The 26,108-nt window shown below is 37.0% G+C and overlaps 1 protein-coding gene across 2 annotated transcripts in view; it reads right to left on the bottom strand.

The window, feature by feature from the left end:
- The window catches only part of LOC105470142 (solute carrier family 2 member 13), a 369,854-nt gene that overhangs the window by 64,984 nt on the left and 278,762 nt on the right, over positions 1–26,108 (bottom strand). The window contains exon 7 of one of the 2 annotated variants that reach the window (XM_011721919.2): positions 6,241–6,366. The exons of the other annotated variant lie outside the window; for it this stretch is intronic. Within the exon in view, the coding sequence (XP_011720221.1) occupies positions 6,241–6,366 (126 nt within the window). The remainder of the gene's footprint in view (positions 1–6,240; positions 6,367–26,108) is intronic. 2 annotated transcript variants of the gene reach the window in all.

Here is a 26,108-nt window from a genome sequence, read left to right as displayed (position 1 = left end):
GTGTTTTTATGTTAGTACAGGTAAACATTAACGCTTTGTGTTAATGTAAATTGCATTACTTCAATTTTTTCCTTTTATAAGTTTCCTTTCCTGGAAATAAGTATGGATGCAAAAGATGTAACTAAAATGAAGTGACAGGAACATCATATCCTCTCATTTATAACTGTGATAATTTTAAACCCCTATATATTTTTATAATTATTGATTGAATGCTTGATGTATATAAAACACCAAAAGTTTAAAAACAGTGCAGAATATAGAAATTAGAATTTATAATCTAGAAGCAAATATACATTCAAACACAGATTGCTATCATATAAAAATATAATTATCATACAAATTATACAAGGATCATTCATTATTCAGGGGTTTTGGATGGTCATAGTTAACTGGCTTCCCCAGTGGCAATTTTTCTTCCAATGTGGTCTGATTCACATCAAAGATGAGACTTAGACACCGACTGATGTTGAACACCAGCAGTTTATTCTAGCAGTGCTCTTACAAGTTGGATAATGGGAGCAGGTGGGCGGCATGAGCCAGATTCAATCACGGATCAGATGACCGCCCACCCAGGAGGGTTTCCATCTGGAGACTATTCTCAGAGCTTGGGGGATTCTTCCCCTTTCTTATACCTGTGTTCAATCTGAGTCAGTTACCGGGTCTTTCATTCATAAAACGAGGTTAAGCTAGTCTTGTAAGGGTAACTTTGTTCAAAGGTTTGTAAGAATTGCATCTGTACTGAGGTGGATGTGTCTCCTGGAAATCCCCAGGCCAGGTGGCCTCACACTGCTACTGCTAAGTGGCACATAGTGTCAGCCCTGTGAGGTGTTCCAGTAGGACTTCAATGGCTATCATTCATCTTATAGCCAGGAAATGTCTCTTATAGTATGTGACAACCAGGGGAGTGCTAGAGGGCAGCAGGAGTTAGAATAAGCATTGTTTTCTGGGGCTTATCACAGAAACTGCAAGGAAAAAGGGACATCTAATCCGAGAAAAAAAAAAAAAGATTTCAGGCAGAGATCTAGGAGGGTAAATTCTAGACAGAAGGCACAGTGTGAGAAAAGACGTAGAGACGGGAAATTATAACAGATATTAGGGTAATGACAAGGGGTTTAAACTGACTAGAATCGGTGTGGGAGAGCGGTGAAATGCTGGGAAAACAGACTGGGTGTTACATCAGAGTGCAGCTTTGAGAAAAATATCTCTGCTGAATGAGTACAGAAAACAATGAATTGCCAAATAGGGAATCTATCTAGCTATTTTAGTGTTTCTAATTACAGAGCGAAAGTGCTGTATTATAGGAAACAAATACTGAATCAGCGCATTAAGAAAGTGTCCCTCATTGGCAACACTATTTTAAACAGTCAGGAGGTTTGAAGTTCCAGAATAGAGTATTTATGGTTTCGTATAGATGCAGAGTCAGGAGGTAGGGGGGTGGATAAACAGACACAGATAAATACAGAAAACAAACAAAACAAAACAAAACAAAACAAAACAAAACAAAAAAACATTCTAATGCCTGATATATCAATAACATACTTTGTTTAACTTAGAAATTGGAAACCACCTGAAACTAAAATGTGTATCTTTCCACTACTCAATTGTTGCTCCCCTAACAGAAGTGAACTTACTGGCCTTTTGACTTTGAGAAAGTCATTCAGAACCTCTAAGTAACACTATTCTCATCTGTAAGTAGGGTATAGAAATCACTCGCTTCACAGAGGTTTGGAATTGGTTTTGGAAAGTTACATTTTTTCTTGAAAACTGTCCATTTATCTGTTTTCACATGCACTGGAGAACACTGTTCATAGTATTCTCTTATGAATTTAAAAATCTTTACTATCCATTGTTATACATCTTTTTTTTTCTAAATATTGTTTGTGCCTTCTCTCTCTTCTTGATCAGTATTGCAAGAAGTTTCTACCTTTTGTTAGTCTTCTTTAAGAACTTTTATTTCTTGATCCTCTCGAGTATTTCTTTGCTTTGCTCTTCCCATCCTCTGCTAACTCTACAGGCTTACTCTATGTTCTACGTCTAACCTCTTATGGATCTGTTTAGTTATTAATTTTAACATCTTGTTTTGCACTGTGATTTCTTCTAAACCTATTCATTAATTTGAAGTTGCTTTTTGGGTGTTTTGTTTATTTTAGTTCCCAAGCTAAACTAGAAGGGGTGATAAATATCTTTCTTTTGTTTTATAGTTTTATTGCATTTTTATTAGAAAACATGTTCTGGATGATACTGATTATTTGTATTTACTTAGAATTTACTGAAATATCTATACATTTATATAAGCTTACTGAATTTACTCTTTGTGCTTGAACATGGTAAAATTTCATAAGTGTTCCATGGTTTCTTAAAAAGAATGGCATTCTCTACATTATGTTCTACTTGACTCTCCTATCAAGCTTGTAAATTTTCTGAATACTCTAGTCTCTGCTATTTTTTGTCTTTTTGACTTAGTACTTGTCTAATTTTTTCTTTCCTCTATTTCTATATTTCTAACCTTTCTGTGACTGTCTCCTGTGAACAGCATACAACTGTATTAAAAAATTCAATATGAAGATCTTTATCTTTTACAATTGTGTTTAATTGGTTTATTTTTTATTTTAAAAACAGTTACATTTAGATGTAATTTTTCTGGGTTTTTGTTTTTTGCCCCTTCCTCTCTTATTATACTTTGAGTCTCTTTATTTCTCCCTCTAATAGTTCATATTTTAAGAGCTTACTCTCATATTTTTAACAAATTGAAAAACTAATTGTAATCTCAATTTCTTTCTGAAAAAAACCCAAAAAGCAGAAAATTTTAAAATAATCATTAGAAGACTTTTTTCTAAGTTATCATACCACATCCTATGTCATTTCTCTAGAATTTCAGCTTCCCAAGTTTTACTTTTTTTTTGCAAAAATTGCTGAATTATAACATACATATGTCTCATATAAAAATACACATATATACTGCACCAATCATAAGCATATAACTTTCAGTATAATTGAAAAATATACTTTCCTTTATTGCTTTTAAATACTCTTATTTTTTTGCAATGCAAGGTTCTTTATGTATTCATTTGTCCATCTGTCACACTTGGTGGCTTCCTTGCCTCCAATAATTGGTGTGCTTTCTATTAGGTTGGTGCAAAAGTTAATTACTTAAAAGTAATGGTAAAACCGCAATTAACTTTTGCACCAGCCTAATACTCTCTGACTGTCCTCCTGCATTTACCAAGAGTTGCTTCCCATGGACATCTCACATACACTGGGTTCTGATAATTTCATGTGGATTCCTAACATGTCTCTATGGATGTCTCCAGTTTAGGACCTATTTTTCATTCAATTTATTTATTTTAGTGTTTATGTTTCTCAACTCATGGTTCCCACTTCACAAAGGCAGTGTGAAATGAGAACACACACTCCCTTATAGCAAAGGCTCTTGGTTTTGCTTTTTCATGTGTGACACTATTTCCATTTGTAGTCCCAAGTGAGCGGCAGAGAAGTAGGTAGCTTTCCAAGCCCAGTCTAGTTAGAATTTTTCTTGTCCCTATTTCAGAACATGGATAGTGCTTTGTAGCTACAGAGGCAAGGCCTGGAGCTAATCTCCCTCAGCATTAAAAACCCTAACCTCTCACCTGTAAGGCCTATATTCTCTTCTGATATTCCCATGCGGGCTCACCACTCACACTCTGTTGTGGCACTTGGGGATTTCTTTCAAGTTCCGCTAGCATTAAACTTGAATGTGTGTGGGATGCATGTTGGAGGTGTAGGGGCAGGTTAATGGGCAGGAGATTTTCCTGCATCAGCTCAGTCTACTACATTTTCTAAAAGTCTGCTAAATAATTTTTTTTAAGTTTTCATTGAAATTTAACAACAGAGATATAGAAAAGCATACTGATAAATAATCTCATAGTTGATTATACGGACAAATGATTTTCATTATACTGACAATTCAGAGTTAATCAACAGTATTATACTATTCCCATCATCAATGGTGTTGCCATTCCACCTGGTGTCTTTTCAGGAAACAGCTACAGTTAGAGATTAGGATATATGGCTATGGACTGCCTCAATACTTGACCTTGAAATATTTATAGTATATCTCTAGATGTGAATCCAAGGTAATGGTTGATTTTGCCTAAGAGTTCCATTCCAGGTAATTGTATCAAATCTGTCAACCAAACCACCAACCAACCAACAAAAATATTTACTATTATATATACTGAATATTATTTTACCTACATGTGGAAAATCTATCTGAAGAATTTTTCATGGAGAACACATCCTGCCTTTTTGCTCTTTTCTAGCCAAAACTAAGGATGTAACCAATAGCAGTGGCCCACCGAGAAGGAGCACTGTTGCACAGCACAGGGAGGAGTAAGAAAACATGGGGTTTTTTCTTTCTTTTCCTTGTAAAGAGTTTGCGACTATTGTAAGAATATGCTGTGAACATCATTTTTTAAAGTTATTTTTATTTTTGCTACTTAGTTATTATCTGTGCCTTACTTTTCTCTAATTCATGTGCAGCTACAGGATGATGGTATAAAAATACAAATGAAATGTAAGACTGAGTTGTTAATCTTTCCGAAATAAAGGAATAAACATTACTACTAAAAAGTTGTATGATTTGTTATTTGCAAAAAAGTCAAAACTCCTGCTTTGAGGCCTCTGACCTCTAACCCTTCTACTGAAGGTAAGAGAAACATCTAATTTTAGTGCCTCCTTACTATTTAGTAGAGAGTTCTAATAAGTTTATTAATTAATTATGTAAAATACAGGAAACTATGTACATTTCTAACAGATTTCATAACATGTTCATAATTCTAGACTAGTAGTAACTTAGTTTTTTTTTCCCATTGGCAAAAACAACACTCTGAAAGTTTAAAGCTGTGAACAAGTACATCTAGAAATATTTAATCAATTAACTCACTAACTAAGTTTGGCTGATGAAAACTATACACTGAATATTTTTAAAAGAAACTCTTTTGAGTGTTCATTTAAAATACTAATTGTATTTCTTTTACATATTTCTTTGTAATTAGTATATTTAAAATGTGGTCTGGATCTTTACTCAGCTAACATATATAATTTGCTTCTTTGGAGCAGTTCTCTAATGAAATGATTATTACATTATACTTTATCTATAAGCTCCTATGAGACACAATACTTTATTACAGATTTCATTGCCTTTATCAGTACTATGAGTAGACAAGAACATATTATTTTATAGGAATTTAAAACACAAAAGAGGTTAAAGCCATATCAAATAACATTTGCACATTTTATATGTCTGGATACAAATGTTAGTTCACAAATCTGGAGAATATTTATTTATTTTATATTAATATTTCATTTATGCATCTACTACAAACCAAAAATATTAAGGTTTCTAGCCTCCCAAGCTAGTTACATGCCAATGATTACCAACTTTTATCCTTATTTTGCTTAATTTCACTCAACCCTGGAAAAGGCCTCTAGGAATAAAAAAATAGTTTCATGAAATAATTTAACGTGATAGTAATTCTTTTTTTTTTTTTTTTTTTTTTTGAGGCAGTCTCACTCTGCTGTCCAGGCTGGAGAGCAGTGGTTTGATCTCGGCTCACTGCAACCTCTATCTCCTGGGTTCAAGTGATTCTCCTGCCTTAGCCTCCTGAGCAGCTGGGATTACAGGCATGTGCCACCACTCCCAGCTAATTTTTGTAATTTTGTAGAGACAGGGTTTTACCATGTTGGCCAGAGTGGTCTCGAACTCCTGACCTCAAGTGATCTGCCTGCCTCAGCCTCCCAAAGTGCTGGGGTTACACCACGTGCGGCTTAATGTGATAATAATTCATTTTGCGTGATGCACCACGTGCGGCTTAATGTGATAATAATTCATTTTCACTTTACAGTTTTCTTTCATTTAAAAGTTTGGGAGTTTGGAAATACAGTGTAATTCAACAATATGCAGTGGGAGAAATTGCCTTGGCAGTATTTGTGAACACCTGCCTAAAACTAAAGATCCAAACTCCTATACCTTATTAGAGAAATCTGGGTCTCCAAAAGTCTAGGCCTGGGTGCCTTCTACTCTGCGTGGAACACACAATTGCAATGCTTTGCATCCACTATCACCAGTATATGCTGCAAAGTAATGTAATTATGAAGGTCAGTTTAAAAGAACTGCTATAAGTGCAAGCACTCTGAAAACTTAAACATAAGCCTCATTTTGAAATATAATTATACATTCGTATGGTAAAATGAGTGATATACCTGCCCCAGGCTGCCTCATTTGTAGATGCTTTATTAACTGGAACACAGGAGGAGTCAATGACAGTTGATTTGTTCATCTTGTAGCAGAAACCGCAGTCTGGATCCAACATACATTCATTACAGTAACTGAAAAATGAAAAGAGTTACCGTCATGTTGGCAGAGACAACTGGTGCTCACCATATACTGGATTCCATGTGCTTCTCTGCATTTTCCACTCTCTTGTGCAGTCAGCTTGGGGCCTTCGGATTTGTTTTGGCCAAGGAAAGTGACATGTGCCAAGCCAGGTGAGAGCTGGCTGGTCTCTTCGATTTCTCCCTCTTTTGGCCACATCAACTTTGGAAGCCACTTTGAGCTGAAGGAGGCTTGGATCTGAGAGACTGAATGTAGAAGAGTCCCCGTCAATCTGGAGCAAATAAACTTTTGCTTTCCTAAACCAATGAGATTTGTTACCAAGCTGTAGACTGGCTCATTGTGATCCAGCCCTGACTGGTTCCAAGTTGCATCAAAGCATTCATTTCTCTTAATTGTCTACCTCATGCACCATCTATTTTAAAAAATGAAAATAGTTTTTTTTCCTAATACATATCCTGAAAAAGAAAATTCAAACAATGAAAAACATGATGTCTAAAGAAAAAAGTTAAACAAAAATACTACTACTCAAATATGGCCATTGTTAATATCTTGGTGAAATCTGTGCTTTCAGCAAAGTTATACTGAGTATCAATTACAGATTATTCTTAATTTAAAAGAAGTAGGTATAGGAACAAAGGCTAACCATCCGCTAATCACATCTGCTAATTGGATCACAAAGTCATAATCAGTTACTAACTGCTCATTTGGCAGCAGTATTCTAACTGCAGAAAAAAAATTTAAAGAAGCAAAATCCTTTAGAGGGCAGGGTTTGCCAACTAAAGCCTACATCATGCTTATAGAATGAGTTTTCTCCCTGTCACAGTCATTTGCCAGACAATTCTGGAGCACTTTACAGATGGCAAGCACGTGCAAGGTATCAGAGATACTAAAGATGAACAAGCCCAAATCCCTGCTCCTTGGTAGATAAAAGGGAAGAATGAGAAACAGACGAACAATGACAATGTAATGGAAACTGGGTATGAGCTACCTGGAACAGGGGCCGATTCATTTTAACAACGAGAGCTGGGAACCATTTTAAATATGACATTGGAAACAAATCATAAAAGAAATTTACCAGGCAAAGAGGTAGAACAAAGGGCATTTCAGGGAACTGCTTTTGTTGTCATTAAAGATCAGTCAGCACAGATTTATTAAATATTTTCTGTTTACAAGTCATGATACTATGGTCTGTGAAAGGAGAAATAGGTCATCTGAAAAAGACATCCAAGGGACATACAAGTTGTCTGAAAAGGATATGAAAGAATATTTCTTAATGTTCAAAATCAAAATACTTTTTTGATTCAGTTAACTAAATATGAAAACACTGGTGATAGGGTTTTTACGTTTGTCCCTTCCAAATCTCATCTTGAATTGTAATCCCCAAAGTTAGAGGTAGGGCTTGGTGGGAGGTATTGAATCGTGGGGGGAAGATCCCTCTTGAATGGTTTAGTGCCATCCCCTTGTTGATGAGTGAGTTCTCACTCAGTTCACATGAGATCTGGTTGTTAAAAAGAGTCTGGAACCTCCTTCTTCTCTCTCTTGCTCCCCCTTTCACTGTGTGAGGTGCCTGTTCCCCCTTAGCCTTCCACCATAAGCTTCCTGAGGCCCTCACCAGAAGCAGATGTCAGCACCATGCTTCCTGTGCAGCCTGCAGAACCGTGAGCCAATTAAAACTCTTTTCTTTATAAATTACCCAGTCTCAGGTATTCCTTTATAACAACAGAAACAGACTAACACAACTGGCATGGTTTAAAAATTAGATTTGTTATCATTTCAGCCTTCTCCCTCCTGTGAACTCTTCCTGAGCTAGGCAGTTACCCATATTTTTGAATGAGACTTCAGCCCTAGACAAAAAGCAAAGGAAAGGCCATTCAAATGTACTGAGAGGTGATTCCGCAATGTAAATATAAAATTCTCTACACCTGTGATAAGCACACTAAACTAGACAACTGAAGCCTTTAGAAGTAAGGACATTGAGTGTCTGTCTTTGAGAACCAGACTAGGCTAATTTGGAAAGGGAGATAATTTCTACTAGTATTTTGTGTATTCTGTCCATATGAGGTTAAATTTAACAATACTAATTGTTCCAATGGTCTTAAGTTATACCCATTTGGGAAAGGTCAACTCACTCATTTGCAGAGAAATTGTTCTCAATTTTATTTATCTGAAAATATGTAGTCCCTATAAAAGTCCAAAATGCATAATGATAAAGGCTAATAATTACTGAGAACTTACTGTGTGTGCATTTCAGACATATGAAATGTCATCCATAACAAATAACTTCCTCAATCACTTATCCAAGCATGACCCCAACTTCTCACTTTTCCTGCTTACTTATTAAATGATCTTCCTGTGACCTACTATGTGCCAGGTACCATTCTAGGTGCTGGGACATGTAAGTGAACAAAACACAGTTGCTGCCCTCGTGAAGCTGATTTGGGTATTAGACCTCCTGATGACCACCAGTTAACCGACCCCTCTACTCGCTCTCTATTATCAGTTTTCTCCTTTCTTTAGATTACTGACAACTTCCCATCATTTCAATATCCCAAATTTTCCTTCTCTATCATTCCATTATACCCATCTGGCAAAAATCCTAGCCCTCTATGAATGCAAATATTTGCCTTTTCTGTGACTTCACCCACACAGCCAAATGTAGCTGAAGGAGTCACACTATAGAGCAGATGAGTAGCTCTTCTACAATTCATGATCACCAGCCTCAAATGGATTCTCAACAATCCTGATCTAGATGGCTTTAGTCAATATATACATCTTAAAGTTTCTTAGCCCCCTGATTTCTAAGCCTTTACTTCTGCTTACATTTATCCACATCCTGGAAATTATTATCATCTATGACTGGTGTCAGCAAACTACCACTGTTGAGAAAATCTGGCCTACCACCACCTCATAGAGACCTTCAACATTCGTTCCCCACCAATCTCTCACTCGCTCCATGGCTCTGCTTCCCTCTCTATGAAACCTTCATGTGAATCCCTCTAACCACTCTCACCAGATCCTCAATGTCTTCATATTTAGGTTCCTCTATTACAGCCACCCTGCAGAACTTCATGTTTGTCTCTTTCTGAACACTTTTCAACCTCTAGACTATTCTGTTCTGGCACAGAAATAACACAACCAGGCATATTGATACAAATACACATTACAAGTTTTCAACCTTGGCTGGATACTCACTGTTGCCAGGAAATTTTCCTGTCCCTAATAATAGATAGATTTCCCAAGCACCCACAATTCTCTCCAAATCCCAATCCTTATTCCTCCACAAATTTCTTAGAAGATGGCCTTGTCTTTGTTGGGGCTCAGAACATGCTACTCCATAATATGGCACCTTGGAGCTCACACCCTAATTTTTTCTCCACCTTTGCCTCTGAAGCACGGTCATAAAAAAAAGGAAAAAAAAAAATCTCTTACCTACATCCTCGGAAAGTAGGTCATAAGACCCTCAGTCTACAGGGTTCCTTCTCTATACCCAGAGGCCAAGAAGAATCTGAACAAACAGGCCTCGCTGAGTTCTTCCCAGGTTATTACTATTAGCTCATACCCTTTGTTCTCCACTCTTATTTCCAACAACTGTTCATAAAAATACACAGGTTTTTTCTGGGTGCAATCTTCATGCCTGAAGGCTGTGTCACATAAAATTTTGGTTAAACACATTTGTTATGCTTTTCTCTTGTTAATCTCTCTTTTCTTACAGTAATGCCCATTATGACTCTTGAGATAGGTCAAAAAAAAAGATACTATTTTTTCTACCTTACATCTTCTCAGCAAAAAACTGAAGGGACTAGGCATGAATTTTCTCACATTTAAACTCAGAAACAAAGATTTCTACATCCACATCTGTCCTCACCTCTCTTCCTCCGGGCTCTGAAAACAAGTGTTCAAAGTCATGGACCAAACTTTTAATTTCATTTCTCTGGCCATAACCAGGACCAACACCAAGTCTTACTAGTTATTTTTTTCCCTTTATCCTTTCAAACCTCTCCCAAAACATACTCCGTAGTGTATGTGCAGGCGTAAAGCCTTTCTTTTATTGAAAAAGCATGAAAAACTATTCCTTCTGCTACTCCATACTGCCCCTCCACACCATTTTGTTCAGGGAAAGGAGGTCAAGTATCAAAAAGTGTTCAATTTCCTTCCCATTCCAAGGAGTGGGGCTCAGTGTGGGAACTGTATTTGTGCTTATCTGGACTAAGCCCTTATCTGCCTCCGTCTTCTGGAGGAAAGACAAGATTTCCTACCACTCTTTCATCCTTGACCTGGAATTTTTTTTCATCATATAGACCATTTTATGGCAAAAATCTTCCAAATATTACAAGATTCCCAACTTCAACTTGACATTTAGAAGGTAGCACAAAACTTTAAATGTCCTGGGGAATCTGCTAATTGACCTTTTACAGAGAGCATGTATTATACCGACAGCTTTAACAATGGCATTTTTAAAAAGGAACAACTTCTAGGAGTGGCTATGATATTTTTCACTCAAGATTTGCTCTTTAAGCTTTTCTTGAGCATGGCCTGATGAATTTATGTAAGGTTTTCTAAATATAAAAACTGAAAATTTAAATACATTGGCACAAAGTCAATGCTCATAAGAATATTCTAAGCATAGACTGAAATCTTTTCTTTTTGTCTGTTTTGGTGAAAAGTAGGTATTAGGCCTATTTGTCCCCTTTCACAGTGTGACCTGGACTAAGTTCTAAATTCTAGACTTCAAAATTTTCTATCTCAAGAGAAGACATTCTCTAACAATCCACCCAGTTCCAAGACTGTACATGAAAGAAAAAGACAGAAATACCTATGATCTAACCCTAAATTCACACAAACCTTAACAGTGTAAAAATTGATTAGAATGCTGCAACTTCTCACAAGCATTTATTCTTTTTTTTTTTTTTTTTTTTTTTGAGACGGAGTCTCACGCTGTTGCCCAGGCTGGAGTGCAGTGGCGCGATCTCGGCTCACTGCAAGCTCCGCCTCCCGGGTTCCCGCCATTCTCCTGCCTCAGCCTCCTGAGTAGCTGGGACTACAGGCGCCCGCCACCGCGCCCGGCTAATTTTTTGTATTTTTAGTAGAGACGGGGTTTCACTGTGGTCTCGATCTCCTGACCTCTCACAAGCATTTATTCTTACACACTAATTTCAAGGGCAAAAATTATAGGTGTGCTCTACTTCAGGAAACTTTACATTTATAAGAGAAATGAATATGAAGATATTTACATAAGGACTATGCTTTATAAAAGGAATTGCAGAATGAATTAAATAAAATGGAGTTCTCCTTATTGATATACAGTTTAAATTTCAGGCTAATCCACATTTAGTAAAGCTGATGGAGATGGCCCTCATTGTAACATACAATGCTCTTTACTGACTAGTAAGCAAAATAGATTCTGAGCACCCAAGGGATAAGGCCATGCTTACCAACTCTGTATCTGTAGAACAGCACGCAGCCCGCTGCAGGGTAGATTCCCAATATATATTTATTGAATGAACCAATGCACAACAGCTCTAGAAATCAAGGCATTCTTGTAGGTTCATAAGCTAGTTTCTACTTGGTTTATGGAAAATAATTTTAGGGGGTAGGTGAGTTGAGGTAAATATATTAGTCATTTTTAGAATGAAATAAAAAGAAGGCAAAACCAATTGTCAAAGGGTATTTTAAGTTGAGCCTGGTTTTTAAATTGACAAGTGGTGAAAGCCACAAATATTTGATTAACACCCAAAATGGAACTGGTTAGTAATTTCGATAACTCACTTTCAGAAAAGCAACAACAGCAGCAAGAGCCAGTTTCCTTGAAGCCCACATAGAAAAGCCAAAGAAAGAGAGAGCTCTTTTTGAAATCACAGCCCACAAAATTTCATAGTAGAAGGACATTTCAATATTTAGAGAGAATTTGTAGTAAATAAATGTGCCTGGAATTCAGACTGTTTTTCTCAATTGTAGACAGCTTTCCCGTGGGGAAATTAGACAATAGCCAACGATGTTCCTCTACTGTGGGATGTGAATGCTGGGGAGCTGAATGCAGATATACTAGAAACTCAAATACAGCAAATTACGGAATCCAGACAAGTACAGTTAGAACCAAATGGTTCTTTTTTACTGGTTGCAGAGAAGAAGTATTTAACTTTCCAATCTCTAGCCTTTCTTTCCAGAAAGGGAGAAAATCTCTGACTTTTGAGAAAGGGGACAAATAAGTATTCATATATTTAGAACAAAACTGGCTCTAAAACCTAAAAATGCTTCCAATTAAAGTAAAAAAGAGCAGGACAAAAGGCTGCTTAGTGTCTTAAGGAAGAGAAAGGATGGCCTATTTTCATTCAATCAATCGTTTATATGTTTCACGTGGCACCCAGGGTCTTAGCCAAATGTGCTCTCTGCTCAGAAAATCTTTTAAAAATTGATTTGAGTTAATTTAGAACATTTTTAGTTTCTACTCCATGAAGCTGGGTGTGAACTCAGCCCTCTGGAAAATGGTCCATTTGTTTTTAAGTATGTCTCATTAAACTCAACGAGCTGGAGCATCAAGAACAGTGTTTGATCTTAAAATGCCTGTCTCTAGAATGCCCTAAATTTCAGAAAATCAGTGGTGGCAAACACAGGTGTAGGAATGATCCGTGGCCACAGGTCCAGTTTCATTTTCTGCAGGTAATTGTGCTCACTCACTCCTTCTTTATGCATGACTTAACACCCTATTTTGTGCAATAATGTCACTCTCTTTCCCGTAACAGCATTCCCAATCTTCCATGCTTTACTATCCCCTTCCTCACTGCTCTCAGCAGCTTCAGCAGGTAACTTGGAATCTGGTTTACCAGAGAACACTGCCACTATTAGTGGGACGGGGACTCCATGCCTTGCTTGGAGCCTTGTGAAGGACAGATTCCTATATCAGTACTGAAAACAACTCTGAACACCTGATTTCTTTCCCTGACAGAGCGTGGATGTCGGTTGATTTCCTCTCCCTGTTTAACCATGTAAGTAGGAAACTCATGAGAATAAAAAAATATCTTATATACTTGAGTAAATAGTTAGAAATGAGTTTAAAAGGCTAGGGGACTACTGGTAATAATTTCATGAAGCAAATCATCCTCTCCACTCCATTAAAGTTGCTCTCCCAGAGATTGCTGGTGGTTGTCTCATGGGTAACTAGGAGCATTTTGTGATAAGATTTTCTAAAATTTTTCCCTCTTTCCTACAATGTTCCCATCCCTTGTGCTGCGTGACACTATTCTCTTTAGGTTTCTCCCACCTATCAGATGGTGGCATCTTCATCTTTTCTTTCTCCTTTGCTTCTGTTTTGGGCCATCTACTTTCATCACTTTGCTGGGAAATATCAACTTTACATGACGATTGCTATAACCAATACACTGAGCCTTCACGACCTCTTTCTGAACTTTGTTTCTCTTCCCTAAGTACCAGAACTATACTTTCAATTGCCCAATTATCTGGATGTTTTCCAAGTGTCTCAAACTCAACAACCTAAAGCTCAATCTTTGGCTTTCCTGCCAAACCTATTGTTTTTTTCATGTCTCCCAATCTAAAAACCTGAGCATGATCGCAGAACATTCATATTTAAATAGCTACCAGCTCTATCAATTTTATGTCTCAAGCATGTATAGTTCCTGTACTCTCCATTCTTTTTTTTTTTTTTTTTTTTTTAGACAGAGCCTTACACTATCACCCAGGCTGGAGTGCAATGGCGGTGCGATCTTGGCTCACTGCAACCTCCGCCTCCTGGGTTCAAGCGATTCTCCTGTCTTGGCTTCCTGAGTAGTTGGGATTACAGGCACGTGCAACCATGCCTGGCTAATTTTTGTATTATTAGTGGAGTTGGGGTTTCACCATGTTGGCCAGCCACCGTGCCTGGCCTTGTACTTTCCATTCTTATCCCAGCCATCTCTCATTTGAGCTCTTCCAATGGTCTTTTAAAGGGGTCTGCTTCTAGATTCTGTTCACTTCACTCCCTACACTGCCTCAAATCTAACCTGATCAGATTTCTCTGCTTTTTAAATCCTAGAGAGCTTCCCATTGCCTATAGGAGGAAAATGATGCCTTACTATGGCATCATTTAGCCCCTGCCTATCTTGCCTGTCTCTTCTTGCCATTTTTCCATAGGGGCCATGGGCGCTAGCCAGTCCAAAGAGACTGCAGGATTTAGAATATGACATGCTCTCATGTTTTTCCTCATACTCTTTTCTCTGGATATTACTTTCTACCTTATCTTTCCTATACTTCCTTTGCTTCAAGACTCATGTTCCTCTATGCAACTTCCTGACCCCAGCAGAATTAGAGGCATCACACTGCTGTCAGAGTATCACAAAACGCTCATATTATTATCATGCATTCCATGATTTCTTGACAGGTTCATGCCGTGTTTGCTTTCCCTTACTGCACTGTGACTTTCTCAGGACCATGTACAGCTTTTATTCTTAGCGATTTCCATGTTGCTTGATACATAAGTGCTCAATAAATACCTGCTGAGTAAGTAATGAGATGAATGAATGTCACTAATATTGATAGAAGATTTGGTAGTTCCCTCTCTCTGTAGTTCCATTAGACACCTCGTTCTCCATTTCAGTCCATGAAGTTAACAAGATTGAAGCTTGAATCACACCATGAATTGTTCCTTACAATTCACGGCTCTCAGACCAAATCCATACATGACCATCTGGAACTCTGTGAAACAGAGTCATATTTCTCACCTCTTCCCCTTACATGTTGAGGCTAAGATTCAACTGACTCCTGAGTTAGATGTAAAAAATTTTATATTAGTGAGGTCTACTGTTTAAAAGCAACCAGGCTCCTTCCCAGATTGAGCATTTGGCTCTGGCACTGTTAAAGGCAGCAATTTAGCCTACTAGTCAGAATGGTTTTTCTTTGCTTTTGCGATTTAACATATATTGGTATTTTAGGCCCGGACTTCTAGTAACTGGTTGTCTAATCCTTTTAATGAATTCTTGGGTTGGTTCTTCCATTTCATCTGAACAAAGTGCAACAATGAACTCTCTAATGGGGAAGGAAGAAGAAGAAAGCTCTATCTACCAAGTCTGTCAACTCCAGTGGGGGTTAAGTGTTTTCCTGTTACACTAAATGAATGTTTGATCAACATAGTTAAACACCTCAATTCTAATTTTGCATGTGTAAGATGCCATGTATATAAATGTATGTTTATATCTATATACATATACATGTTTATAGGTAAATAAATATGTGCATAAAATATACATACATACATGTATATATAACTTTTTCAGTCTTGATACATTTCAGAGTAAAAATTAGATTGCATACAATTTGTATGTAATCAACACATACAAATATAATCTAATTAGAGTGCAACATGCTTTTTTCAGAGAAAAAACAGTAATTAATCTTTTCTGGTGACAATATATATTATTCATTATTGAAGAGACAGAAAAGAAATACTAGAAGGAATACTAAGAGACTGAAATTCTTAGGTTTGCAAACAGCCCAAGTAAGTCGACTAGTATTTGAGGCTATGAAGATTTTGCAGGGTGAATTTTATCATGAGCCTTATTGTGGTAATATCACAGACAGTTTACCATGCAAAGAGGCTATATTAAATAATTACATGTTCTCATTTAATTCTTACATTGGCATCATGAGGGAGGCTTTATATTTCCCCTTTTACAGAAAAGCCTCAGATTTAGAGAGGTTAAACTACCTAAGCAACGTCACGTAACTGAAATGTGGTGGAGCTGGGGTTCCAACCTAAGGATGTTGACTTCCAATGTTCAGATTTTTATAAGAAGTTTATTTAGAGGAAAGCAGGCTGAATAACATAAAGAAAATAAGCTAAAACTAAAATTAGAAGACAAGATTAGAAATACAGAAAGTACTTCAACATATATTGTACCATCTGGTCTTTTCCAGTATCCTGGTGAAGTATGCAGGAGCGTTCTTGTTTCACAGATGAGGAAAACAAAGCTTGGAAAGCTAAGAGACTTGCTCATGTCTCTAATAAAGGTTCTCTGACTTCAAATCAGATATTTATTCTACTCAGCCTTAGTTTGTTGAAATGTAAAGTTATGCCATTGAGAAAACTGATCAGCATAGTGACTGACATGTGACACTCTGATAGATTTTGGACACTTGTATTGTCTTGTGAAGATACAGTAGGAGGCAATGGTTATACTCCCCAGTAAAATGGAGGCAGAAAGTACTATGTGGAAAAGTGGTGATCACTCACTACAGCACATATTTTTAAAAATTTTTTACTGAGGTAAAATTCATATAAAATGTACCATTGTAAAGTTTGCAGTTTAGTAAATTTCAATCTATTCGGAGGTCTACAAGCATCACCACTATCCAATTCCAGAACATTTCATCACTCAAAAATAAATCCTTTACTTCCCAATTCCCACTTTTCATCACCCCCTGGCAACTACGAATCTACTTTTTATCTCTATGGATTTGCTATTCTGGACATTTTATATCAATGTAATTATACAATGTGCTCTGTTGTTTCTGACTTCTTTCACCCAGCATGTTTTCGTGGTTCAGCCATGTTACAGCATTTGTCAGTATTTCATGCCTTTTTACAATTATACAGTAGGATAATTGTATATATCCTACTGTAGGATATATCACACTTCGTATATCTATCTGTCAGTTGATGGGGTATTTGGGTTATTTCTATGTTTTTTCGCTGTTTTATAAAAAAATGTTGCTATGAACATTTGGGTAGAAGATTTTGAGTAGACATGTGCTTTCAATTCTTCTGGGTATATGCCCAAGGGTGGAATTGCTGAGTCATATGATAACTATATATATATATATGATATTTATATTTTTTCTGAAAAACTGACAGACTCATTCATGTATACTTTTTCGTACTTGATCTTTGACCAATGATACTGGTACAGAATGAGTCAGGCTTTCCAAGTCAGTGCTAGAAATTGTTAATGGAAGAATTTTTTCATTTTTAATGGGCATCACCAAAGGAGATGTTTTTGAAGATAAGCCTGTCATTAACACTTACAGTAGCCGGGCGCGGTGGCTCACGCCTGTAATCCCAGCACTTTGGGAGGCCGAGGCGGGCGGATCACAAGGTCAGGAGATCGAGACCACGCTGAAACCCCGTCTCTACTAAAAATACAAAAAATTAGCCGGGCGCGGTTGTGGGCGCCTGTAGTCCCAGCTACTCGGGAGGCTGAGGCAGGAGAATGGCGTGAACCCGGGAGGCGGAGCTTGCAGTGAGCCGAGATCGCGCCACTGCACTCCAGCCTGGGCGACAGAGCGAGACTCCGTCTCAAAAAAAAAAAAAAAAAAAAAAAAACACTTACAGTAGTGATCCAGCTAGCAGAATGAAAATTTTTTTTTGTTTGTTTTTGTTTTTCTTTTTTTTTTTTTGAGACAGAGTCTCACTCTGGTCCCCCAGGCTGGAGTGCAATGGCACGATCTTGGCTCACCGCGACCTCTGCCTCCTGGGTTCAAGCGATTCTCCTGCCTTAGCCTCTTGAGTAGCCGGGATTACAGGTGCCTGCCACCACACCCGGCTAATTTTTGTATTTGTAGTAGAGACGGGGTTTCACCATGTTGGCCAGGCTGGTCTCGAACTCCTAACCTCAGGTGATCTGCCTGCCTCGGCCTCCCAGAGTGCTGGGATTACAGGCTTGAGCCACCGCGCCCGGCCAGAATGAAAATTTTATATGGTCTTTTGCAGAAAGAATAATAGGGAATCCTGGCCCCAAATAAATCAGCAAATAAACTGTGAAAGATATAAATAATGTTCACCAATATCTACTTGTCCTCCATTTCAAGGTAGATAGAGAATTATAATACAATTCCTTATATGACGTTACGGGTAGCCAAGTGACTAGTTGTGGCCACACAATGAGAGTATGAAATAATAGTTGTAGGCCAAAGCATTTATTGCTAGTGCTCAACTCTCCAGCTCTACGCTTCACCTCTGTGATAAATCTTGAAGCCTTGAAGTGAGAGGTGGCATCCTAGAATGGTGGAGGCTCTATTAGTTTGGGTACCTGAGATATAAGCAGAGTTGTTTGTTGTTTTAAACCACAAAGGTTTTTTTGTTGTTTTTATATTAGTAAGGCCTGTCCTATCCTGGCTGCTGTATCAGCTCAACTTATTTCTGTATCATCCTTGTTCTGAGCTATAGTATATGATTACTGGCACATGTCTTAAGTTATCAGTATGCTTCTTTTCCCCCCAAAGCATTGCAAACTGATCATTATATTGGTGACACACTCTACACGCAGGTCACAGAGCTTTACCAAAAAGGACAAATAAAAATAAGGTAAAAACACAGTTTTGCTTGGGGCTCATCATTACTGTCTGAAAATTCTTTTATATAAGCCTTACTTTCTCTCTTCATGACTATATTTGTATAAACATTGATGTGTCCCTAAAAAGCTGTATAACATACATGCCTCCTTCAAATATAGTTAACTAGTCATGTTACCTGATAAGAGGTGCTGATTTCTATATAGTACTTCTAACACTAGCTTTTCTACTTATTGAGAACTTTTAAATATTTCAAGGCATAGGGTAGATAGAGAGTCCTTTACTTTTACTTCACAGTTTAGGGTCATAGTAACAGCTATGGAGTCAAACTTTAATATAAGAACTGCACTGAGGTACATATCCTTTGATTAGAATTGTACTATTTTAAAATGTAATGATAAAGTTCTTATAGTAAGAGGCTCATAAATATCATTCCATGCCTAGAAGCTATACCCATAAATATTCCCTAATTTTTAGTATAAACTTTTCAGAATTTGAAAAGTTCAAAAGCAACTCAATGTTCTTTTTAGAAAAGAAAGCGTTCATCTATTTAACACATAAAATATAAATAATGAATGAAGAAAGTGAGGTATCTGTGACTAAAGTGTTTTGTATTTAGTATCCATGAAGATCAAACTCATTTAAACACAACTGGATTTATAGTCATACACTGAGCTTTCAATGCTACTTCAAGTGGACTGAAAGAAGCAAGTGAGATCTCTACTCAATTATTAGTCTGAGCCTTTCACGGATTTTGGAAATTATATTCTTCCCTCATTTGACAAATTAAAGTAAAGATAAAGAAATACCTAAAGAAAGAAAAATTTACTCAGTTTCTTAAGCAGTTAATTTTTGCGTGAAATATTATGGGGATTCTGTCTCTAACAGAATATGCTTTAGAAATACTCATTTTTAGATCAACTGAATTTAAGAGACTATGCAGTTTTTAATACGGACTAATGGAAATTCATGACTTCCAAAATCAAAAGGAAAAATTAAAGTGACATACTTGATAGTTAAAAATAATATGTAGGTTATAAATTGAGAAATGATAACTTTTATCCACAACGAATTACTTTTTACTGTTTGGGGTATCACAACTTGAAATTTGAGTATCTAGTACCCGCATTCTTTGTAATGGGCAGTCACGTTGCCTTTAATATATTTTCTTTACGTTGGTATAAAATATAGGTTATTTTAAAGTGAGCACTCTATATTTTTTCTCCATCTGAGGAAATACTTCTTAAAATTGCCTCTCTTTTTGGGACCCATTTGTGCTATTTTGCTTCAGTAACTGATGATTCTGTATCTGTTACCCAAGTGTCTTACTATGCACCAAGAAAGAACTTTGGTAACCAAATCTGTTTTACATTTTTTTGTCAAACACTATAACACTTGGCATTAGGCTTATTGTATTATAAGTGCTTCAAACAGAGACAACATAATCAAAGGAAGAAATACATTTTGACTTACACTGCTTTGCTTCTCAGTTCTTGCATAGTTGGTTAGAAGGTTTTCTGATTTTTCGTGAAAAACTGTATGTGTGAATGTGGAGGACAAAGTGAGTTTTTATTGAAGGGTGAAAGAAACAGCCCCTGGAGCCCCAGAATGACATTTGGTTGGAAGCTGTGTTGTGTGATATGTGTGATAGAGATGAAATGAGATAGATTGAAGTCATCCCCCTAGATAGCATCATGTCCTCTGATGCCAGCAACTCTGTGTAATCTTTTGCTCTCACAACTAGACCCTATTGCACTGACAAAATTCATAAAATAAAATCAAGGTGAATGAAACCAATAAGAATTAGGGAAGTGGTGTTGGGGTGTGGTAAAATACCAATGTTAGCACACAGTGGTTCTTCTCTTCAAGGAAAATTCAGATTCACATGGATAATTCATCTCCCTAACTAAAGGAGGAGGCTTAGAAGAGAACAGCTTTCAAAATGGTCTTCCTTTTCTCATATGATTGCACAGACATACTCCAATTTGCCTAAAGGATATTAGTTTGTAAGTGCTCATCTGTATTTGCTTCTTGTCTTAAATGACTTTTCTCATGTTCATCTACCTGTGTGACAGAGGTCTTAAAAACAATTACCCAAACAAACAAAACAAAATAAAATCAACAATTCAACTCAGAATATTCAACTATGCTCACATTCAAAACCATATAGATAAGATCATTGTTCTGCTCCTACAAAAAACAAGGTGGTGAATACTTTAAAGTATATCAACCTAGGTATTTTATAGGTATTATTCACCATTCACCATAAGGAATTACTGTCCACTCCCAAAGAATGCATTACACCTTCCCTTGGACAAGAAGAGCTCACACTTTAATTGGTAAATTTCAGAATGAAGAGGGTAGTGGTTAAGGGCTGAATTCTAGAGAAAGATCTTTCTCAGTTAAAGCATGGTTCTGCTGTCTGCTAAGCCATATGATCTAAAATTCACTTAAGTTCTTCATTTTTATTTTTAGACAGCGTCTCACTCTGTCACCCAGGGTGGGGTGCAGTGGTGCAATCTCAGGTCACTTCAACTTCTGCCTTATAGGCTCAAGTGCTCCTCCTGCCTCAGCCTCCTGAGTAGCTGGGTCTACAGGCACATACCAACATGCTTGGCTAATTTTTGTATTTTTTGTAGAGATGGGATTTTGCCACATTGCCCAGGCTGCTCTTGAACTCCTGGGCTCAAGAGACACACTGGCGTTGGCCTCCTAAAATGCTGGGATTACAGGCATGAGTCACAATGCCCAGCCTCACTTAACTTCCTTAAGCCTCAGTGTCACTGGTAAAATGGGGAAAATAATAGCATCTATCTCAGTCTTTCTGAAGGATAAAAGAGAACCCATGCAAAGTTCTTAGTAAAGTGATCCACATAATGGTAACTATATAACAAATGGCAGGTGCTGTGACTATTCTTTTTGAACAGATAAGGAATCACTCATTTGTTCAGATCACTCATTTTGAACAAACACAACAAAAGGCAACTGTTTCACTGGTTTCAAAGGCCAAGGAAACAGGACAAATGAAAGAGATACTAATGATTCCTTTTATTTTACAAAACTAGAGTTAAATATTTAAGACAACCACATTTCTTGTCACCTGCAAAGTTGACTTTAGACTTCTAATGAGCAGAGAGAGAACTAAACCATGAAAGCAGGTGAATCCCTATTTTGGTCCATTAGTTTGTACTTCCTGCTGTCAAGCAGAATCACTCAAAAATGTCTCAAAAAATTAACATATTCCCTAGCTGTACTGTTGTGGCAAAGATTGCTAGTGGCCTATCCCTATATTCATTCTTTCCCGCCTTCTTTTTAAGAGAAATGTGATTCCTAACTGGGCACATAGTGGCTCCACCTCCCTCCTCCCAACTGCTGGACAAAAGAATACATGTCCCAGTTCACATTACAACTAGATACAGCCAAGGGATTAATTCTGTCCAGTGAGAAGTATTGCGTGGGATTTCAGGAAGACTTCAAAGGGAGCTGATTCAGCCGGGAAGAGCTGCTCTTTCTGCATTTGCTTCCGGTTTGCTTCACAGGAATGCTATGCTGGTAGAACTCCTGCAGCCACCCTGACCCATGTGGTGAACTTACGAAAGACATTTGTATGGGTATAGCAAAAGGATAGGAGCCTGGATGCATGATGACATTAGATGTAGCACATTGGTCCCCAACTCCTTACCCTTGAATTTATTTCACATGAGAGAGAGAGAGAAAGACTTCTTCCCTGCTTAAGACATGTTATTTTGGGTTCTTCTGTAATATATAGCCTAACATGATTCCAAGTAGTACAAGTACTTTTTCAAATGCTTAAAAAATATTTTTGCTTATTTTTGAATATATTCTGAAAAAGCAAGTCTACCCAAGTCTCCAACATCTCTCTAAATATATACTTGTGTATGCGTTCAAAATGTAAATAAAAGCCTAAGATATTTCCTACTTCTGATGTGAGGCTATATTTCATGCTTTGTTTCCTTAACAGCTGGCACAAATGCAGTACCTGGTGCATGGTTAGCATTCAATACTGTGTGCCAAATGAAAGAATGAAAAGTGGGAAAGTCAAAGCTCTGAAAATCCTGGAAGACAGCCTAGGCAATACCATACTGGATATAGGAACAGGCAAAGATTTCATGACAAAGATACCAAAACCAATCGCAACAAAAACAAAAATTGACAAGTGGGATCTAATTAAACTTAAAAGCTTCTGCACAGCCAAAGAAACTATCAACAGAGTAAATAGACAACCTATAGAATGTGAAAAAAACATTTACAAACTATGCATCTGACAAAAGTCTAATATCCAGCATTTATAAGGAACTTAGCAAATTTACAAAAGAAAAGCAACCCCATTAAAAAGTGGACAAAGGACATGAACAGACACCTCTCAAAAGACGACATACATGCGGCCAAGGAGCGTATGAAAAAAAGTTCTGTATCATTGATCATTAGAGAAATGCAAGTCAAAACCACAATGAGAAACCATCTCACACCAGTCAGAATGGCTATTATTAAGAAGTTAAAAAATAACAGATGCTGGTGAGGCTGTGGATAAAAAAATGCTAATATACTGTTGGTAGGAGTGTAAACTAGTTCACCCATTTTGGAAAGCAATATGGCAATTCCTCAAAAAGCTAAAAGCAGAACTACAATTTGATCCAGCAATCTCATTGCTAGGTATATATGCAGAGGAATGTAAAGCATTCTACCATAAAGACACATGCATGGGAATGTTCATTGTAGCACTATTCACAATAGCAAAGACATGGACTCAACATAAATGCCCATCAATAAAAGACTGGATAAAGAAAATGTGGTACATGTACACCAGGGAATATTATGCATCCATAAAAAAGGACGAGATCACGTCTTTTGCAGGAACATCAGTTGAACTGGAGGCTATCATCCTTAGCAAACCAACACAGGAACAGAAAACCAAATACCACATGTTCTCACTTATAAGTGGGAGCTAAATGATAAGAACTTATGAACACAAAGAAGGAAACAACAAACACTGGGGTCTACTTGAGCAGGGAGGGTGGGAGGAGGGAGAGGAACAAAAAAGATAACTATTGGGTACTGAGCTTAATACCTGGATGATGTAATAATATGTACAGCAAGCCCCCTGTGACACGTTTATCCACAAAACAAACCTTCACATGTACCAGCAAACCTAAAAAATTCAAAAAAAAATTCAAAAAAAGAAAAACAAGTGGGAAAGAGTCCCTAATAGTATCTGCATATATATGATTGCAAATTGGTAATGCTGATTCTTCCAGTGACTCAATGTGCACTGGTGAATGCGGCATTTAGCGAGCACACTGGTTCCTCCAAGTTACTTGGACAGCATGAAAGGTGACCTAAAAGTCTCAGAGTTAATGCCTCATCCCAGTAATCTCACCCACTGAAGAATGGCTGACCCCGCCTCTTATTTGTGAGATGCAAGCTCAGTAATGTCAAGAATGATGACTTTTCTAGTTTGTCAAGTCTGTTTTGCTTTGTGAGTCTGTTTTTTGAGGTGCTCATGACTGCCTCTATCTTAATTCAGTGCTTCTCTGACTGAGGTGGTAAATTGTTCCTTTGTGACTCTTCCTTATAGGGTAACTGAGCAGTTAAGCTTCTTTTTTTAGTGCTACAATTTCCGTTGCTCCAATTTCTCTCTGACAGAATAATTACCAAGTTTGTCTCTCTTGGAGTCTCATAGATTCATGTTTATTTGAGTTTCATTTATGTGTGTATTTCTTAGCCTTTTCTAGTATTTGTTCAATTTGTTGTTTTTGTCTTTTAAGGCTTTAATCTTCAAGGTCATAAAACTACTACCTTACTTTTTGCATTATATGGCTACTCCCTTCTTTTTTTTCTGGTGAGATTTCAAAGCTCTGTTGTTGTTTTTTAAAATATTCTTTCAGAGTAGTATTGTTTCTTCTTCTGTTTTTGTTATTAGTATGTATAATTTTACTTTAATCCTGTGACTTAAAATCTTTGGATTCTTGTGTCTTTCCTCATTTTTCTTGAAAAGGCAGCACCAGTTGTAGTTAAGCATGCTCTTGCTTCTGCACACATGCTATCCCTCTTTCTGCAATGTCATGTTCCCTGCTTTGGCCTGCTTGACTCTAACCGAATCCTTTCTGCTCAGCCTTGGGAAGTCTTCCACAACAATACAGGAGTCAGTGGATTTGTCCATAAGTCGCTACTGGAACCAAAAAGGAGTTAGTACTTTAATACATAATTAGATGAGTGACTTTTTAAAAATCATGAGTTTTTCTATTGTATTGATATATTTTTCAACAATCTATGTATTAAGTAAAATAAGGCAGCCTCTGGATATTAAAAAGATAAATATAAAGAAAGTATAGCATTAACTCCTCTTGTAATTGTTCTGCAGTTGAACTGAGCCGTGACACTCATTGTTAGTTTGCATAAGAATAGAAGATCACTTTAGTATACACTGAAATTCCAACTATAACAAGCAATAATAGTAACTTAGGATGTTTAGATTTCTGAATTTTATTCTAGTCATATATAGCAAGCCAAAACATACACATTTAAGTAAGTAATGTGAACATGAAAATAAAGTTAACAATAATTATATCTGTGCCAACATTAGTATATGGTAATTGCCAAGAATTTACACATTCATTAATATTCACTTATGTGTTTAGCTATAGCACAACACATAATTGTAAAACATATATGAATAAGGATGATAAAATATTCTTGCCAAATTTGATTACACAGGCCAAGATTTGTTGTTTTAGGAAGTGAATAACTATATTCAATTTCAAATGTTTATTATATCACACTGAATTTTTGTGAAAACATCTATCGCCATAACTACCCATTTTACAATGATAAAAAAGAAATATCAGGAAAAGCTGAATATTTAGGCACCACAAAGTTATTATTATTATTATTATTATTATTTTGAGATGGAGTCTTGTTCTGTTGCCCAGGTTGGAGTGCAGTGGTGCGATTTCAGTGCACTGCAACCTCCACCTCCTGGGTTCAAGCAATTTTCTTGCCTCAGCCTCCTGAGTAGCTGGGATTACAGGCATGCACCCCCACACTCAGCTAATTTTTGTATTTTTAGTAGAGACGGGGTTTCACTATGTTGGCCAGGCTGGTCTCAAACTCCCGACCTTAGATGATCCACCCTCCTCGCCCTCCCAAAGTGCTGGGATTACAGGCATGAGTCACCGTGTCCAGCCAAAGTTAAATGTTTATAGAAACACTAATCAATTAAAATAAATATTTCATTTGTTTCCAAAATGGACAAATTAGAAAAATGCCACTAAGTTCTCCCTATGAAATAACTTTTCTGTTTATGAAGACTAATGAGAAAGGAGTTATGACATAAAAATCGTATTAGGCTGAAGAAAAATTAAACAAAAGGAAAAATGAGAATTAAAAAATACATTCTGACTTTTAACTGACAATAACTTTCTGATATTGATAATTACTA

The sequence above is a fragment of the Macaca nemestrina genome, chromosome 10 (assembly GCF_043159975.1).
Source record: "Macaca nemestrina isolate mMacNem1 chromosome 10, mMacNem.hap1, whole genome shotgun sequence".
Lineage (NCBI taxonomy): Eukaryota > Metazoa > Chordata > Mammalia > Primates > Cercopithecidae > Macaca > Macaca nemestrina.
The sequence above is the reverse complement of the archived record's forward strand: the minus strand, read 5'-3'. Positions and strand labels throughout refer to the sequence as shown.